Consider the following 18,377-nt stretch of genomic DNA (forward strand, 5'->3'; position numbering starts at 1 on the left):
TCAGTTTCTAAATATAGCTTGCCACTGTTTACATATGCTAAGTTCAGGGAGTGCTGTCTGCCTCTACCTTAGAATATTCCAGAATGCGCTCAGTTCGGTTCCTGTTTGTTTACATCAAGTGTTCAGGAATTTTCTTATTCTGGACAATTCCACCAGGCTATATAAGATCTATAAAAGCAGGTCGAACAGGTGGAGAGAGACGGGAGAACAGAGAACGGAGAGAACAGAGAACGGAGAATTATTGAGAGTTTTGGATGCTTTCGCTGTGTATTACTTTAGTAGGCCTTTTGTGCTGAATTTTGGTGTCTCTATAGCCTCTGGCTTTGTTATATCCTATCTCCACCGAGCATTTGTTCAGTCTGAACTTGTATGTTTAATTTGTGCTCTTATATACACAGTGCTTATTAGTACACGGACCCTGTCTGTGGAATTTTGTGTATATTTCGTCATACACTCAGTTATACTGTGGATTTTCCCTCTTGTGAATTTGCCTCTGAGCATTTATGCCTGCGTGGTATATATATTGTGGAATATATGCGTCCGTTTGGACTTGACACCGTAAGTACTTTAGTATTTGTATAAATACTGCTATCCTTTCTTGTTAAACTTAAGTACTTTAGTATTTGTATAAGTCTTATTATCTGTTCTTGTTAAGCTAATAAATTGTTGTAAAATAAAATCTGCTGGTTTTGGTTACTTTTTTGTGCGGCCAAACTGTCGTGTATTTCGAACAAGCCATCTCTTTATAATACAGACAGTTTGGGTCGTAACACTTGGATCTATATTTGTACAAAGACAAACAAGGTCTCCTTTCACGGCGACTTTACGACAAAAAGGATAATTTCAATTTTGATATTGTAAATTATCCTTATTTGGATATCAATATACCAAAGGGTCCTGCATATGGCGCATACATATCTCGCCTTGTGACATTTGTCAGATCTTGCGTAAATTGTGATGACTTTAATCTGCGTCACAAGTTGTTAGTTCAAAAACCAGTTTGTCAAGGATACTCCATCAAACGCCTTCATTCTAAGTTTCTCAAATTTTACAATGAGTACAACATTCAGAATCCCTGGCGATCTGCTTGTGGTCAACCACATAGACGGCGCTGTTATCCTTATGTATATCTATCGCGTACATGGTATTTAACATCATAAATGGCGCTGATTGCCGAGTGTAGCCGTCTATCTTGTAGACAGCTTTTATACAGACCAGCATGTCATGTGTAACATCATAGATGGCGCATCTTGTAGTATGAGATCCTTACATATTAACGGGAAAGACGTAATCGTCCGTTACTTTTGAATCACAATCTATTCGGTTAAGGTCTGTAACGCTCGTCATTTTCGAACTGTATCTAATACCGCTTAACCTGGGGCTTAGGGGGCCGTAAAGGCAGCCATGCTCATTACATCTGCATGATGCCTTTATGAACAGTTGCAATCAAAGTGCGACTGAGATACCTTGTTTACTTGTTATTTGACCTGGAACTCATTCATGGAATTTGAACTTTGATATGGAATTCATGCCTGGAAGATCCACTGTCTGCAAATTATTAAGTTCTCGTGGAAAGTTACTAGAACAAACTTTTTTCCAACAATATAAATATAAATATATATATATACATATATTTTTTTACCTTACTTGAGCCCCCGTTGACTCATGGAGATAAAGACTTATTCTCAAAACAACACGATCGTTTATTTGTTGTCTTTGCTGTGAGGAACTGCCGTTGTACCATTGTTGTTTCATGTCTTCTCCACGCCTTTCTCTAATATTGGCTTCAGTTTTGCTATCAATAATGCAGTTGACCCAGTGTCAGGCAGTGTAAAGAGACTGCCACTGTTCAGTGAGGGTCGGAATGCTGAGCACCGTGGCACGGGGAATGATGGCATGGATAGTGTCGGCCTTCTTACTTTTTGGCAAGATGATGGTCACCCAGGCAGGTAAGAACAAAGGTAAAAATTTGTGTAAAAGGCTTCAACGTGTGCATCGAAAAGGTACCGACAACCTTAGCTCAGTCCTGATCTGATTCAAAAACTTTAAATATCTTCACATTTAGTGCTTGGAATTGTTTGACAAACTACCACAACCTTGCCACACATTATGCAGACACCAGGCACAATGTCTCAGCCCGTCACATTGCGCACACACCAGACATAGCGCTCCAGCCAGTCACATTTTACTGACCACATTATACAGACACCAGGCATGATTTTCCAACCTTTCACATTGTACAGACACCAGGAGTGACGGCACATTATACAGAAACCAGGCATAATGTCCGAGCCCGTCATATTGTACAGACACCAGGTGGGAAGCCTCCGTGTATCACATTGTACAGACACAAGGTATGATGCCTCCGTCCGTCACACTATTCAGACAGCAGGCATGACGCCTTCGTCTGTGACATTATACAGACACCAGCCATGACGCCCCAGCCTGTCACATTGCAAACACCAGCCATGACAAAACTTGTGGAATTACCTAATGTCCCCGTTTGTGTGGCCTTGGTGAAAATGAGCGATTGACTTGACAGTTTGAAGATTATTTCTCTTTCACCAGTATGATGGATACCTGTGCGTGACATGTTGGAAAGGTCGGTAGTTTACCCCGAAATCCCCACCACAGTCAATGTATAAGTGAAAAAGTCTTGACTATTGCGTTAAACATCAAATTAATGAACCAATAAATCTAAACGAAAACTAGGGCGATTGCGACATTTTTTTATGTTAAAGATCTCCCTCCATTAATCTGGTCGTCGTCGTATAAGTGAAATGCGGCGTAAAATATTCAACCCAATTAATTCACAAATGTTAAGGATCTAAATGCATTCACTAATGTTTAGATGAAAATACAGAGGCGACTTCATGCGATACCGTTACTATAACGATCTACATGTAAACAATGTTGAAAACAACACTGAGGGCCAGAGTGAAATGCAAAAAATTTTCCAGCATTCATATATTGAAAATCGTCGGACAGACAGCAATAAACGGAATCAGTTCCCAGTTCAGCTACATTATTATACTGAGCATAATGAGACGAGGCCGACGACCTAGCCAAGCAAAGAGAGGTCTTTATTTAACGAGTATGTTAAATTCATTTACCCTTAGGTAAAAGTGTCAAGCGTTCCAGAATGTAAAAAGTATCTGCACTGCACGCTGATGATTTTCACTACCCTGCCTTTCCTTCCTGCCACTTTTAGCAGTAGATGGCGTAAGAGGCTGAAGGCGAAGACGTAAGTTCTTCAAACAAAGGAAAAAATTTGCATGAAAGGCAAAAAAAAAAAAAAGAAAAAAAAAAACGTCACATACCATAAATAAGTCGTTCATCACTTCGGCCGTAGGTCCATAACAACCAGATTAACCACTGTTCATTATAAACATATAAACCAGAAAAAAATGTATCAGCTAGAGACTGTTATGACATAACTCCCGTTAGATCAACGGGTCTTTGGTAATTTATCATTGTTTGTTACTGGTAGGGGTTCACAGACTACACGGAATTCTTATTTCGAAGTATAAGACATACATATGTCCACTGGGTTCAGTCTCATTTATGTAACACGTGCACTGGAAATCTAAAAACATATCCCAATGACTTGTTTTTATTCTAAAATTATTATTTCTATTTTTAAGGATCTTGTTTCCAAGACACGCTGAAACTAGACTTAGTCACCGAATGGCAGTCCCAGTGTTTCGGTTTCAAAGATTCCTTGTATACATGGTCCGAGGCTGCGCGGGCTTGTCAGCGTATGGACGCCAATCTTATCCGAATGACGGGACCAGAGGTTCAAGTTATGATGGCGGACAAAATAGCCAAGATGCACAGCGGACGGCACGAAATTGTGTCATTTTGGCTGGGAGCAAGAGACGAGAAAAAGACAAACGAATGGCGTTGGGAGAATAGTGAGTGTTGTACTGTATTACTTGTATTCCTAAAAAGCCACTTTGTATACCCCCGTCCAAAATGATCCCGTCTCTTCCAGTCCCTTGAAGAGACAGGTTGTGGGTTTTGAAAACACAAAACTACCTATTAATTTGAGAGATGCTTTATGTCGATATTCATGAATACTAACAATATTTCAATCTCTCTCCGATGTGTTGCCTGTGGGATCTAGATGACAAATTAGCGGTCGACTGTCATTGTGGGTCCGTTTTCGCTCTTAATTATACGTTTCTAGATCACCACTAAATTGTACTAGATTATTCCTCATCGTATGGCTGCTCTGCTTACATAATTTCTTCCAAATTCTCACTTAACTTTTTTTTCGTAAAGTTACTAGCTTGACGACAGACAGACTCAGAAAGAGAGGTAGCCGCCGGAGAAACGTACAGTGTCCATGGCGGATGTAAATGAAACTATTTCACGACGGTAAACTTATTTATGAGATGAAAAGTGAATTCGTAGCCAGTGTCATAACAAACCAGCTGACCCAAGACAGCCTCCAGCACACACAAGACTGCCTTAACCTGACTCAAGACCGCCTCCAACTGACTCAAGACCGCCTCCAACTGACTCTAAACCGTCTCCAGCTGACGCAAGATCGCCTCCAACGAATTATCTGAGAGAGTAGCGGACAAACCCAAAACTACTCAGTTACTAAAGAGGGAAAAACCAGTGATTTTTGACAATAAGTCCACAGTTGTTATTTAAATCAGTTTCACTATTTGCCAAGAATAGTGGAGGTCCAAATTTAAATCCTGCTGTGGCCACATATTAAATCATCCCACTATCACAAACGTAAAAATAAGTGGTGATGAACAAAAAACCTAAGTGGTGATGAACTAACACCCTAACTAGTGATGAACAAAAAACCTAAGTGGTGATAAACAAAAAACCTAAGTGGTGATGAACAAAAAACCTAAGCGGTGATGAACTAAAACCCTAAGTAGTGATGAACAAAAAGCCTAAGTGGTGATCAAAACTTGGTTTATCGCTCTTGGCAGATGATGCATTGGAATGGACCAGCTGGACCGCCGGACCCCATTCTGGAACGTGTGTCATCTACGATGGCTACCTTGCGGGCTGGCGGAAAACTAACTGCGAATCTTTTGACGCAACAGTATGTCAGAAAGGTCAACTATACTGAAGCATTTTTATCTATTCCATGCGTTTTGGAACCAGATAAAGTTTATGTACATGTTTGTGGGAAACCCAGACAGAATCTGGCGGCAATCACCACTTCACGCCAAATACCCGACAATCCTTCCGATGTAAGGCATCGGCCGAGTTCATGAGAGCGGGAATGATCTTGTCAGTGATTGCCTGGTGTTTGAGTGGTTTGAGTGGTAAAACAAGCAATTGGTATCATCACGTAATTTCCCAATGTCTGTTCAACTAAGCCACGTGTAAATACAGACATTGTGTGTCTTGGAAGGTTTAATTTATGTTATATTGAACTAATATTGGTATTCACTAATACACATCCGGGAAGGAATCAATATGCCCACAAAAATATACATTTCACGATTGGAAGCACATGACCTCCGTTAGTATCCCCATTAAGCTCTTGTTAGAACTGTTGTGAATCTGCCTGGTTGTTCTGTGATGTATGTATTCGATCATTGATAATGTTTCCTTCTAGATTTGCCTCCACAAAGTTATACTACGGAAAAACAGACCACTGCTGTCAGTTCAATAGGAGATTCGCCATCTACCGGTAAAACATGATGTTCTTATATTTGCAAGGGCAGAATTCTCCGGGAGATATTTTGCTTGATTAATTTAGTGTATGATGGTTGTTGTCTGCTTACATACATAAAAGTTGCTTATAGTGATATAAAATCCGTGTTGATATTTACTGTATTTTGATCTTAAGAGCAGCATTCATCATAAGAACATTATCAATTTAGAACACGTCTTGATGATAACAGTAAACGATAATAGGTTTTCCCCATATTGACTTTGTTAATTTCTTACCCACGATTTACAACCTCTATTTCCTGGGTAGCAAAGTCTCTTCAAAAATTCATTCAGCAAAGATGCAGTTAAGAAATAAAATAATGGACAAAAGTCGAAAAAAAATTAATATTTTTTTTGGTGGAACAACGCAGATGAACTTTAAAGTTGCATTTTACTACCTAGCAAAAATTTATTTTTCTTTATCTAAATCTATCTCTCTTTCTCTACTGTCATTCATATGTGAGTTTTCTCTTGTTACAATGGATTTCCTGCTCGCCTTTGTGTAGTTGTTTTTTAGTCACACAAGATTTTCTCCTGGGTAGGAACTTACATGTATGATCTAATTGCGAATTTGAGTCAAGACATTTGACAGGGACCTGGCGAAGGGTCTTCAAACTAACCGGCACGGTTTACATTATTAACTATTAAAGTACGGTATTTACCAATCACATAAATAAAAATAAACATAGTTTAAATTCCTCTCCTTTGCAACTGAAAATACTTTTATTTCTTTGATTATCAACAAATGTTTCATTGCGTTCACTTTTAGACGCAACGCTAGTACCTGAGGAAACTTCCGGCATCCCAACGTCTGCACTTCCGGTCAATGATCTAGCCCAAAGACTGGTAAGGAAAAACACCAATAAACAACAGTACCAAAGGTTAAGGTACTTCTCAGGTAAGAGTCAAACTGAATTTATTTGACATCGAAATTTATGTTTGATTTAAACCGAAACAGTTAGATGTGTAAAGATGATACATATATGAGGCTGCATGTTAGGTTAAAAAAAACATTAGCTGTAAAATTCTGATTGTACATGCACGTAGCTGTGGCAGTGACTTGACACAGTGAGTTTCCACGAATATGGCTGCGATGTTGCTGTTAGCAGTCATACTAAGTAACGTTTCACTATAATTAGTCACTCATTCACACAATGAGTCGAGCCATTGTTTAGGCCTGTCTGGAAACCAGGCCCCGTTACAGCGACTAGGAGATTCAGATATGTGTATATGTTGAGAATGAGATGAAATTTGTATCGATGCTCACATAGAATACCACCCATACCAACAGAGAATATTTCACTTATACGACGACGGCGAGCAAGCTTAAAGCTTGAGAACTACAAGCCACAACACCTCACCAAGAACCCTGTAAATTTCCGGATTTAAGGTCGCAGCAGTGTCAGCTGGATCTGAATTCCATTAAATACTTCTTCTTATAGTTTTCGAGCAGCGACTGATGCCTGTAAATTGACAAGATGCCGTATTTCACCGGTTAAGTGTGACCATGCGCCTGGAGCCTCTCATCAATGTGGCCACTGTGAGTTCATGTCCAGCTCACACTGGCTTTCCCTCCGGCCGTAAGTGGGAACTGTCAGCAAACTGCGAATGGTCGTGGATTTCCCCAGGACTCCGCCTAATTTCCTCCCACCACAATGCTGGCCGCCGACATATAAGTGAAATATTCTTTATTACGGCGTAAATTACCAATCAAATAAATCAGTGTTTTGGCTGCTCTGATTTTACCCTCTTTGTTTGTATTGTGTCCAGTTTACTGCTCAGAACTGGTTCTCACCAAGCTGTATTTTTTTTTCATTTTCTTCTTTAAAAATTTAATGATTTTGGTGCTTTGGAGAATGTCTTATCACACTTCAAGTTCTAATTGTCTCACTGGTCTGAAAGTTCACACTTTTAGTTAAAGGGAGACAACTTCTGTGACATTTTTCCTTAACGTCATTTCGCGATGTAACTACCCTTAAGTTTATTGTCATGAAATGAACACCAGTAAAATAAACAACTGCTCAAGAATAGTTGAGTGAGAGAAATAAGATTTGAGATGCAACAGCAAACAGTTAAATTAATGACACTAAAAGCTGATTGATTGACTGATTTGTTTGATTGGTGTTTTACGCTGTACTCAAGAATATTTCACTTATACGACGGCGGCCAGCATTATGGTGGGAGGAAACCGGGCAGAGCCCGTAGGAAATCCACGTGCATCCGCAGGATAAAAGCTGATTGAACTATTCACTGAATCAGTCAGTAAACCATTGAATATGTGAATCAAACAGTGAATGAACTAAGTAAAACATTCATGTATTATCACTTTTCCATTTTGACTGCCAACAGTGATGCCTGGGAAGCATCTCCTGTCCGTTCCGTTGGTGTCGACGAAAGCCTGGTCCTTCACAAGCTGTTCAGCTCAGTGCACGGTGGAAGACATGTGTGTCCTGGCCAACTTTGACCTTCTCCGCAGGACCTGTAACCTTTATAACACGATGTCGGCCTTGAAGCAGGGATTTGAAAGGACCAACGCATGGTATCTGATGGTTGCCAAAGAGAAGATAGTTCCTGATATGAACTGACACTGAAGGTGTCAGACGCCAACCTTAAACAAGACGATTAGGGACAACATAACTCTGGTGGATGACAAACAATTCACGAACGATTTCCGTCCAAAATACTGGATGGGAAAGCCAGAATTTCACTGCCGATCTGACTAGAAAATCTTACAGCGGTAAAAAAGTATTCCCTGACATTCTTGTTACGTTGCGGAGTGTTATACATGTGACAGCAAAAATAGTCTTTTTGTGTTGCTGTGTGTGTGTTTACCTAAGATTTTACAGATTTATTCCCGGGGGGGGGGGGGGAGGGGGGGGTGATTTGTATCATCGTTTTCAGTTTTCATGTTCTACACAGGAAGATACAAAACTTCTTTGCCTTTTTGTATTTGATCTGAAGACATTCCAAACCTGTTGAAATTATAAGCACTCAGGCATCGGATAAAAGCAAATTGCCAGTTTAATACTTAAAATACGCAGTCTAGTACATTTCCAGCTTGACAATGCTATAACGAAAAATATATGATCAGTAACTTGTATTTGTTATAACGTTATAGCCTTATAATAAGTGATTCTTTCTTGGGCAGATTTTTTTATATTCCCTCCATCTCTTTGTTCGTAAAACCTTGGTAAGAATGATTGTCAATGTCGCTCGCGGGAAATATTAATTGACAAATTCTTTAGTATGCCTTCAAAAAAATAGTCAAATACAGACACCTAGCAAATATGATACTTTAAATCATTTTATTTTTATTTATTTTTTTTATTTTGAGTGTTATTCTCAAGAATATTTTACTTATAAGATGGAGATCAGCATTTTATATGGTGGGAGGAATTCCGACAGAGCACGGAAAAAAGCCACCACCATAGGCAGACTTCAGCAAACTCGCTTCCTGCGTTTTCTCGCTTTTTTGAATATGGCGTTGCCGCTCTGTAACTTTCTATCGGTAGACCCACCGTTTATGTAATAAAATAATACAATTGTTTAATTCTTTATTTCACGATAATTAATTTCGCGCTGTGTGGCTAATATAGTAATGTATGCTGGCGTGTTTTAGTAAACATGTGGGTCGAAATCACGAAAAGGCGAGATCAGAACTCCTCTCGCGTGATTGTTACTAACCGTTAATAGGCCTACTCTCGATATCTTGTATTTTAGGTGTGCTTTTACGTGCCATATATTTCTGAAGCTTAGCACTTGACTCGCGTGACTTCATCGCATCTGTACTCTCGTGTTCTCGAATCGAGGATTTGGTAAAACGCGTGAAAGAACGTCTATATAATCGGCTGAGGGTTTGTTAGATATACGATTAAGTGTAATCCTCCCCCTGGCTTAGCAAACGCGTACACAACCCGAATTCACAAGAAAACCAAATTTAGTCTTCGGCAGTTCTCTGGATGGCGCCTTGCCACACGAGAGGCGGCTAAGCTTCAAGAAACTTTCCGTTGTTCCTGAACCGTTTTCTCAAGTTGTCGATCTGCACGCGTATTTTGGGGGGGGGGGAGATTAATTTGTAATGGCGTTTCCCTAACTTTTCAAGTTGAATGATGCACGCCAATAACGGAGCGTTGAATAAATTGTTTTCAAAAGTAAACTGCCAATTGAGGCTGTTTTACAAAAATGTCCAGTACCCAAGAGAACTAAGCCTTGACACAGCTGTCGTAAAGAACACCGATGATATAAGATACACGCGTGGACAGTAAAGAGGGGGAATGTTAACACACTGAGTCCACAGAAAATGCTAGGCTTTGACCCCTGACAAAGTACACATGTTCAAACAACGATAGATAACATTTCAAGACATGCATGGGTACACCGTTAAGTACACATTTTAAGTGTTAGGATCTGCAGCAGCGAGTGAGAAAATTGGCAACAGCCTGAAAAACTTTGTTGTGATTTCTCACCGGTTTTAAAACCGTGTCTTCTGACGGGTTCCTAACACCCTCACGAGTTAATTCTGCGTACAATACGCGCCTGGCATCAATATGACGTCTACAACGAAAAAGAACATGCGTAACAGTATCTTCTACGAAACATTCCTCACAATGACCCGTGTCATGGAGATTGAATTTATGCAAATAAATGTTTTAATGTGATCAGACAAGACGACAAGTATTTCGTCACAGAGACAGTTGAGAGAGAGATTGTGGCTTACAGAGATTTGAGGGTTGTGAGAGTAAAAGAATCTTCCTGAGTTATCCCATTCATTTTGCCATAATGGTATAAATTTCGGTTTGACATAACTAATAGCTTCTTGTACAGACAACGGGATGGAGTGGGATATATTGGGTAGTTCAAGGGCCTTTTTGGCCAGTTTGTCGGCCAACTCATTTCCGTCAACACCATTGTGGGCGGCACCCATTCAAACGCCACAGATACACCCTGATAGCCCAATATAGTACAGATATACAGTATTTCATATACAAGCGCTGCCGACTTGTTCCAAATAAAGTCACCAAGTTCCTGTAAAGAACTTAAGGAGTCTGTGAAAATAACAGCCCTAATCAGTCTTAACTCGAGTAGCTAGTTAAGAGCACTCAAGATTGCGGTAAGCTCTGCCGTGAACACGGAAACATAACCTGACAAGCGAAAAGGCTTTTCATACCTCATTTCTGGAATACACACTGATGCGCCCACTTTGTTAGTGTCGGGGCATTTGGAAACGTCAGTAAATACTTGTACGTACTCGTTCCAGTTTGATTTAATATGGTCCTTGACAAATAACAACGATACATTACTGTTATCCGTCTTTTTGACTTTAGAATGTAATTCCACAGAGACAAATGGGTTCGATGACTTCCAGGGAGGAAAATGAGGAACACAACCAGGCTGAATAGAAATATCCCTGGCCTGAAAGAAGTCAGAAATTTCGTTCGACCGTAAATTAAATGGCAAGGCTTTCTTACTGTCTTTACTATATAACTGATCATAATTTGAGGGTTTAAGTACAGACGTTGCAGAATTATTAATGGCAGACTTTAGCCTGAAAGTAAAGTTAGGACATGCAACCGACGACGTAAGTGTAACGGCCACTCATTACAGAAGACTTGCAATTCGCTGAGAGGAGTGGAGCGTAAGCCTCCAGTACAAATACGTAGTGCGGCGCACTGGATAGAGTCAAGTTTAGCTTTGAGCTGGCACACGCTGAATCATAGGCTTCGCAGCCGTAGTCAAGCCTAGACCTAATTAAGGACAGGTGGAGTAGCAAAAGACTGCCTGTCGGCTCTCCAGGTTCGCCCGGAAACACATCTCATCAAGTTAAGAACTTTCTTGCATCAAGTAATCGTATAATCTATGTGATTAGACCAGGTAAAGCGCCTATCAAATATCACGCCAAGATACCGGAAAGACGAGGATATTTTCACGGGGGAATTATTAAGAGAAACAGATACCTGCTTGATAGCTTTTCGTGTAAAGATGACAGCCTCGGTTTTAACTGATGAAAACTTAAAGCCCCATGGTAAGCTCCATTTCATGATGTCATCCAAGCCCTGTTGAATGTACTTGGTGCAGAGTTTTAAGACTCCTGGAACCATACCATGCAGCTTTGTCATCCGCAAATAATGTGCATGTCAGTTTTGGTGATAGTGCGTCCGGTAGGTCATTTATTGCAATATTGAAAAGAGTAGGAGATAGAACACTACCCTGGGGCACACCATTCTCGACAGGTACTGGTCGAGAGTCGTCTCAACCGATTCTTACTGTAACAAAACGGCCCGAAAGGAAGTTTTTCACCCAAACCAGCATTTTTCCGCCAATTCCCATGCTTCTCATTTTCATAACGACACCAGTTTGCCACACCATATCATAAGCTTTTTCTATGTCTAGAAACACAGCAAATAAATATTTCTTATTACACAAGGCGTTTCTAATAGAAGATTCTAAAGTGATGATATGGTCGGTTGTTGAACGTTTGTTTCTAAAACCGCTTTGAACTGGACTGAAAATATTGTGTTTCTTTAAAAAAAAACACACCAAACGAGCATTAATCATCCTTTCCATGACTTCACACAAAGTGGCCGTAAGCGCGATGGGCCTGTACGATGAAGGGGCAGTTAGGTCCTTGCCGGGTTTAGGCACCGGTATGACGATAGCACTTTTCCACTTAAATAGGAGTTTCATTTGGGTCCATACCGTATTGTATAACATTAATAACACCGTAAGGCACTGTTCAGGCAAGTTACACAACACAGAGTAAGTAACCAAATCCTCTCCAGGTGACGAGTCAGTGGATACTGAAAGAGCTTGCTTTAACTCTATTAGAGAAAAATCATCATTGATGGACATTTCATCAAATGCAATATTTTCAAAAGAATGAGCTTTCTCCATTTCTTCTTTATGAGAGATAAATTCAGGGCAATAATTCCTCGAGCTGGAGACATAGGAAAAGCTGTCAGCTAAAATGTTACATTTATCTGAATTGGTGACATATTCAGAATCGTTATGAACAATGGTGGGAATAGCTTTAGATTTCCCCTTGCCATTAATGGACTTAATTTGAGCCCAAACGTTTTTGATTTGTGTATTCTCGGATAAATTACTACAAAATTGCCGACAGTGATCTTTCTGAGCTCGTTTGATTGTTCGTAGAGCTACAGCCTTCGCCCTCTTGTACAATATACAGTAATATCATCGTAATGTCGTGTACGACGTGCTCAATTCTTGAGACGTTTACGTTCCCTAACGGCAGCAGAGCATTCGGTATTCCACCACGGAACTGGCATTTTATATTTCATATCACCAGAAGATTTAGGTATTGTCTCGGCAGCGTTAATGGCGTCCACAATGTTGTCAGAAAATACATCCACATTGTCATCGAAAATCTCACAATTAAAGGATTTCCTACATTACTTTTGGTAAAGTCCCCAATTTGCTCTTTTAATGACCCATCTCGGAGGGTGGCCCACTGAGTTTACATAAGGATTGAAATCCCAGGATACATGGATGGGAAGGTGATCACTCCCACACGGTGAGATATTATCACGGACCAATCAAAAGACAGGCTTAGGTCAGGGGAACACAAAGTAAGATCAAGATGTGAGAAATTACCGGAGTGGGGATCAACTCGAGTGCCTGAACCATCGTTAAGAATACATACCCATACTGATCAATAAATTCTTCAAGTACCCGTCCATTTTGGTTAACAGTTGGACTACCCCACAACGGACTGTATTATGCATTGAAATCCCCGCAAAAATGTAGGAGTTATTCACAGATGACATAAGGGAGTTAAAGTCGGAACGATCAGACGGTTCGACGGGTTGTAAACGTTTACAACACTGACGGATGGGACCGTTAGTTCTAGCTATATTGAAACACTAGGCTTCTATGCTGGTAAACGAAAGTAATCTAACCTCGGAAAGAAAGTCCATGTTTAAGAACATAGCCAAGCCGCCGCCACCTCTCGCCTCCTATCTAATCTGTTAATAAAATATCCAGGAGATGTATTGTCAAGATGTTGCTTTAAAAAGGTTCTTATAAGCAGACAACATGCGGTTCAGGATTTACATTAGAGAGATAGAACTTAAACTCCTGGCCGTGGTTACCGATACCCAGAATATTCTGATGAAGCAAATTAAACGCCATTATTGCCGAAAAAGCAGTGAAGCAAGAAAGGTTAGAATACATAAACATTACGAAACCTCAGCAGAAACCAGACTAGAGAGTGCGGACTTGAGACGGGTAAAGCTGACATGTTCAGGCCCGAGCCGTGACTGGGCGATATGGAAGACTTCAGCTATAAACTGATCAGCCTCTCTAAGCTCAAAAGCTTTGAGCATTACTTCAGTGAACACGGCTATATGTTGCCGCAGACAAAGACAAATCTTCGGTTTGATTACATGAATCCGACATGGTTTGGGTAAATGCAGATTTCATTACGGGCTTAACTCGCTTAAATTGTGAGGTGGGTTTCACAGGATGAACGTCTGGTCGAGGTTGTGTACAGTTATACGTAGCTTGTGTACTATTATCCGTAGGTGGTGTACTATTACACATAGATGGTGAATATTCAGAGCCTTCACGTAAAGCCCTCTCTGCAGGACTTTCAGGATAAGGTCTACTTTTCTCTTCACGAACATTCTTAAGAGCTTCGGCAAACGAAACTTTCTGCGTTACCTTAATATACTGGGCTTTAGTAACCTGCTTGCGATATGGACGGCCCAGGTAGACAGATGAATGGCCGAGGGAGCCGCAATTAACGCACTTAGGTCTATCCAGATTTCTACACTTCTCAAACTCATGTTCTCCTGCACAACGAGGACAATGCTGTTTTCCCCTGCATGAAGACGATGTATGGCCGTAGCCCTGGCACTTGTAGCAGCGTAATACCGCAAGAACGTGCACGCGTACTTTTGAGGCGTTAGAATAAAAGAAATAATGACTATTATAAAATTGGAAAATTCAGGCGCGATTTTGCCATTTTTCCGTGTGGAAAGTTCGAAATAATTAGCCTATTTTTCACAAAACACCCACCTCGTATGTGCACGTGTTGTCGTTCAAGACCGATAGTAAATGTCCTTAAGTTTACAACGTCGTTTTTTGAAAAGATAAAATCATTTTAACACAACAATTAGTACAGGTACGAGCACTGAAATTTAATTTTAGTTTTACTCTTGGCAAATACAGAAAATCTGATTTAATTATTAAAAAACAATCAATAACGGAAAGTGAAAGCTATAATCCATAATTAACAAGTACCAAACCAATCATGTACAGAATCCCATATTATATTGCTTAAATTTTCCCATCTAGAACCTGATGTATAAACTAGGATGTTCTCTCTTGAAAATTGTGCACCACTAAAAGGGTTAATTAAAAACCGTTCTTTCGTTATAATGTATCCAGCAAATACAACATATATTTGCTAAAGTCTTCTTAAACCATAAAATGCATGGGATATTACAACATTAAAACCCCCAAAAGTGGAAAACAATCAAATGAACTTAATAATTAACTGATATGCGTAATGTAAAGCTTATTGTCACAACTGATTAAAATATCTTTATCTAAACAACAAGATCATAACCCACCTATGTAGACTTAAATATCTGAACTACACAGGCCATATCCGACATACACATACATAGTTGTTGTTACGTTACAACACTGTCTTCTGGATTTACTTTTGTGATAATTGGGTCACAACCTTGCTCCCCAAAACTTCCCAAACAGCGATTCATGGATAGTGGCTCGTTGATAGTAGCTGTCTCCACATCAGACGCACTTGAATCTTATTGCAGTTGATCTTAGGTTGTTGTTTACTTGAGAATCAGTTGTTCTTGTACCCATCTCCCTTTCAGATGTGGTCGATTCCAGTTGTGGTTTATGAGAGACCATTGTTTCCAGCGGTGCTTTTATTGGTTTTTGGTAAACCAATAATCATGTTAGCACCTTTAGCATCGGTGACAATCAGAAGGACAACACAAGTCAAGATGGCCGACAAATTCACCATATGAGCATTGTTGAGGTAGAACCTTCGTGGATAACAAGTTCAGATCTAGTTTCGATGAAAGTGATCTCGGATCTAATTTAGAACTCGCTACTAATCATTCAACCAATGGGGTTATCTTTATGAATTTCGTCTGCGTTTATTCCCATTTCTATATCTTTAAACATGAATATGATTGGTCACTTGATAATAGCTATTACCTCAATTTTCACAGATTAGAAATAAATCTTTTCAAAGAAATGAAAATGTGAGGTAATACGGTGGTCATAGCCCTTCTGGTAGTTTCTCATACACAAACACTGGCCTCGCAGTTATTCTTCATGTTTAAATTTAGTCGTTTTGTTTGCATTGAGTTAAAATAGTTCAGGCTGTTACATGACATCGTTTTCCTTGCACGCATGGCTGACCCCGTGTCCTAATTTGTACTGATTCAGACAGAGATAAGTAGAACTTGCTCACAACTGACGCTAGTTCACTTTGAAGCAGTTATTTCTCATAAATGCCACAAGCCATATACAAGTTGACATTTTTCATCGCGCGCCAAATGCCCCCAGAATAAACGGTACTGTCGTTATTTAAGAAAATCATTATGAAAAACAAATCCTGAATATTTAACTTTAGATATACTTGGCAGCTGTTAATTTATGCTGTGTGTTTTACTGCCACGGGATGACATAACATAAAAGAGACTACTGTATAGAGAATAAAACAAGAGCAGCAGACATCTACCCGGCGAAATACGGCTTCATGTCAATTTACCTCAGTTAGGTTTTATTCCAAATGTTCATGTAAATTCTTAAAAAGCAGAAAAGCCACTCCCCCCCTCCCACCGCCCACCCACAGCAGCATGGCTCAGTCATTTAGCTGTAGTTCATTACACCTCACTTGTCTATAATTACTCAAAAATCTGCATTCTCATCACATTAAGTATACAAACACATTAAAAAATGCAAAGGGAGCAGACCTCGAAGGGGCTTAGTCCAAGCACAGAATCCTGGTTTATGCAGGAAGACACAGTTTAAAAACATTTTGTCATAGAGTGTAAAACCAGAGAACGACGACAGTGTCACAGCCGTACAGCTTAGAGTTTAAAACCAGAGAACGACGACAGTGTGATAGACGTACACCGTAGAGAGAATAACATCAGCGACGACATTGTAATAGACGCATAGCATAGAGAGTAAGACCAGAGCAGCGACAACACAGTGACAGACATACAACATAGCGTGTAAATCCAGAGCAGCGACGACAGTGTGATAGCCGTACAGCATAGATAGTATGACACATCAGCGACGACAGTGTGATAGACGTACAACAGAGAGTGTAAATCCAGAGCAGCGACGACAGTGTCACAGCCGTACAGGATAAAGTGTAAAACCAGAGCAGTGACGACAGTGTGATAGCTGTAAAGCATAGATAGTATGACACATCAGCGGCGACAGTGTGATAGACGTACAAGAGAGAGTGTAAATCCAGAGCAGCGACGACAGTGTAATAGCCGTACAACATAGAGAGTAAAAACCAGAGCAGCGACGACAGGCACTTAAATGATCATACGAAATACTCTTGTCTCTCGTCCAAACGTCCTAAAGTACTTAATGTGATTGCCATTGTTAGCAAGTGGTCAGATTCTATGAAGGTACAGGTAAACAATTTTTCTGAAAGACAGTTTTACAACAAAATATCTCAAATGTTAAGTGTTAGTACGATATGACATGCTATAGCTTGTTATAAATATGTTTCAACCTAGCACACACAAAATTATGTAAAATCGTAAATTATGACATTTGGACGAGTGTGCTGTCTCTATGCGTACATCAAATGGTTTTACATGCATGTTGTGTCATCATGAAGCTAAAATACATAACAAAATGGGATACACATTCAGGTGAGGTACAGAATAGACTGAGAAACACATTTAGCAGTGGTTCAGAATAGGCTGAGAAACACATTTAGCAGTGGTTCAAAATAGACTGAGAAACACATTTAGCAGTGATTCAGAATGAACTGAGAAACACATTTAGCAGTGATTCAGAATGAACTGAGAAACACATTTAGCAGTCATTCAGAATAGACTGAGAGACACATTTAGCAGTGATTCAGAATGAACTGAGAAACACATTTAGCAATGGTTCACAATAGACTGAGTAACACATTTAGCAGTCATTCAGAATAGACTGAGAAACACATTTAGCAGTTGTTCAGAATAAACTGAGAAACACATTTAACAGTGGTTCAGAATGAACTGAGAAACACATTTAGCAGTGATTCAAAACGAACTGAGAAGCAAATTTAGCAGTGATTCAGAATAGAATGAGAAATGCATTTAGCAGTGGTTCAGAATGAACTGAGAAACACATTTAGCAGTGGTTCAGAATAGACTGAGAAACACATTTAGCAGTGGTTCAAAATGAACTGAGAAACAAATTTAGCAGTGATTCAGAATCGAGTGAGAAACACATTTAGCAGTGATTCAGAATGAACTGAGAAACACAATTAGCAGTGGTTCAGAATGAACTGAGAAGCAAATTTAGCAGTGATTCTAAATAGACTGAGAAACGCACTTAGCAGTGATTCAGAGTAGACTGAGAAACGCATTTAGCAGTGGTTCAGAATGAACTGAGAAACACATTTAGCAGTGATTCAGAATGAACTGAGAAACATATTTAGCGGT

General features: G+C 39.8%; 1 protein-coding gene across 1 annotated transcript; it reads left to right on the forward strand.

Moving 5' to 3' along the window:
- Nucleotides 1-1,864: 1,864 nt before the first annotated feature.
- On the forward strand, nt 1,865-5,098 carry LOC135478307 (perlucin-like protein). Its single transcript, XM_064758582.1, has 3 exons — nt 1,865-1,949; nt 3,645-3,914; nt 4,956-5,098. Exons 1-3 carry the CDS (start codon nt 1,865-1,867, stop codon nt 5,096-5,098), a joined length of 498 nt encoding a protein of 165 aa, XP_064614652.1.
- The last annotated feature ends 13,279 nt before the right edge of the window (nt 5,099-18,377 follow it).

This window comes from Liolophura sinensis, chromosome 11 (genome assembly GCF_032854445.1).
Source record: "Liolophura sinensis isolate JHLJ2023 chromosome 11, CUHK_Ljap_v2, whole genome shotgun sequence".
In the NCBI taxonomy this organism is placed as follows: Eukaryota; Metazoa; Mollusca; class Polyplacophora; order Chitonida; family Chitonidae; genus Liolophura; species Liolophura sinensis.

Bases quoted from the DNA above. Each gene is read 5' to 3' on its own strand.
- LOC135478307 (XM_064758582.1), top strand. From the start codon at position 1,865: ATGCTGAGCACCGTGGCACGGGGAATGATGGCATGGATAGTGTCGGCC. The intron at 1,950-3,644 runs GTAAGAACAAAG...TCTATTTTTAAG, and splicing joins GATGATGGTCACCCAGGCAG to GATCTTGTTTCCAAGACACG. The intron at 3,915-4,955 runs GTGAGTGTTGTA...CGCTCTTGGCAG, and splicing joins CGAATGGCGTTGGGAGAATA to ATGATGCATTGGAATGGACC.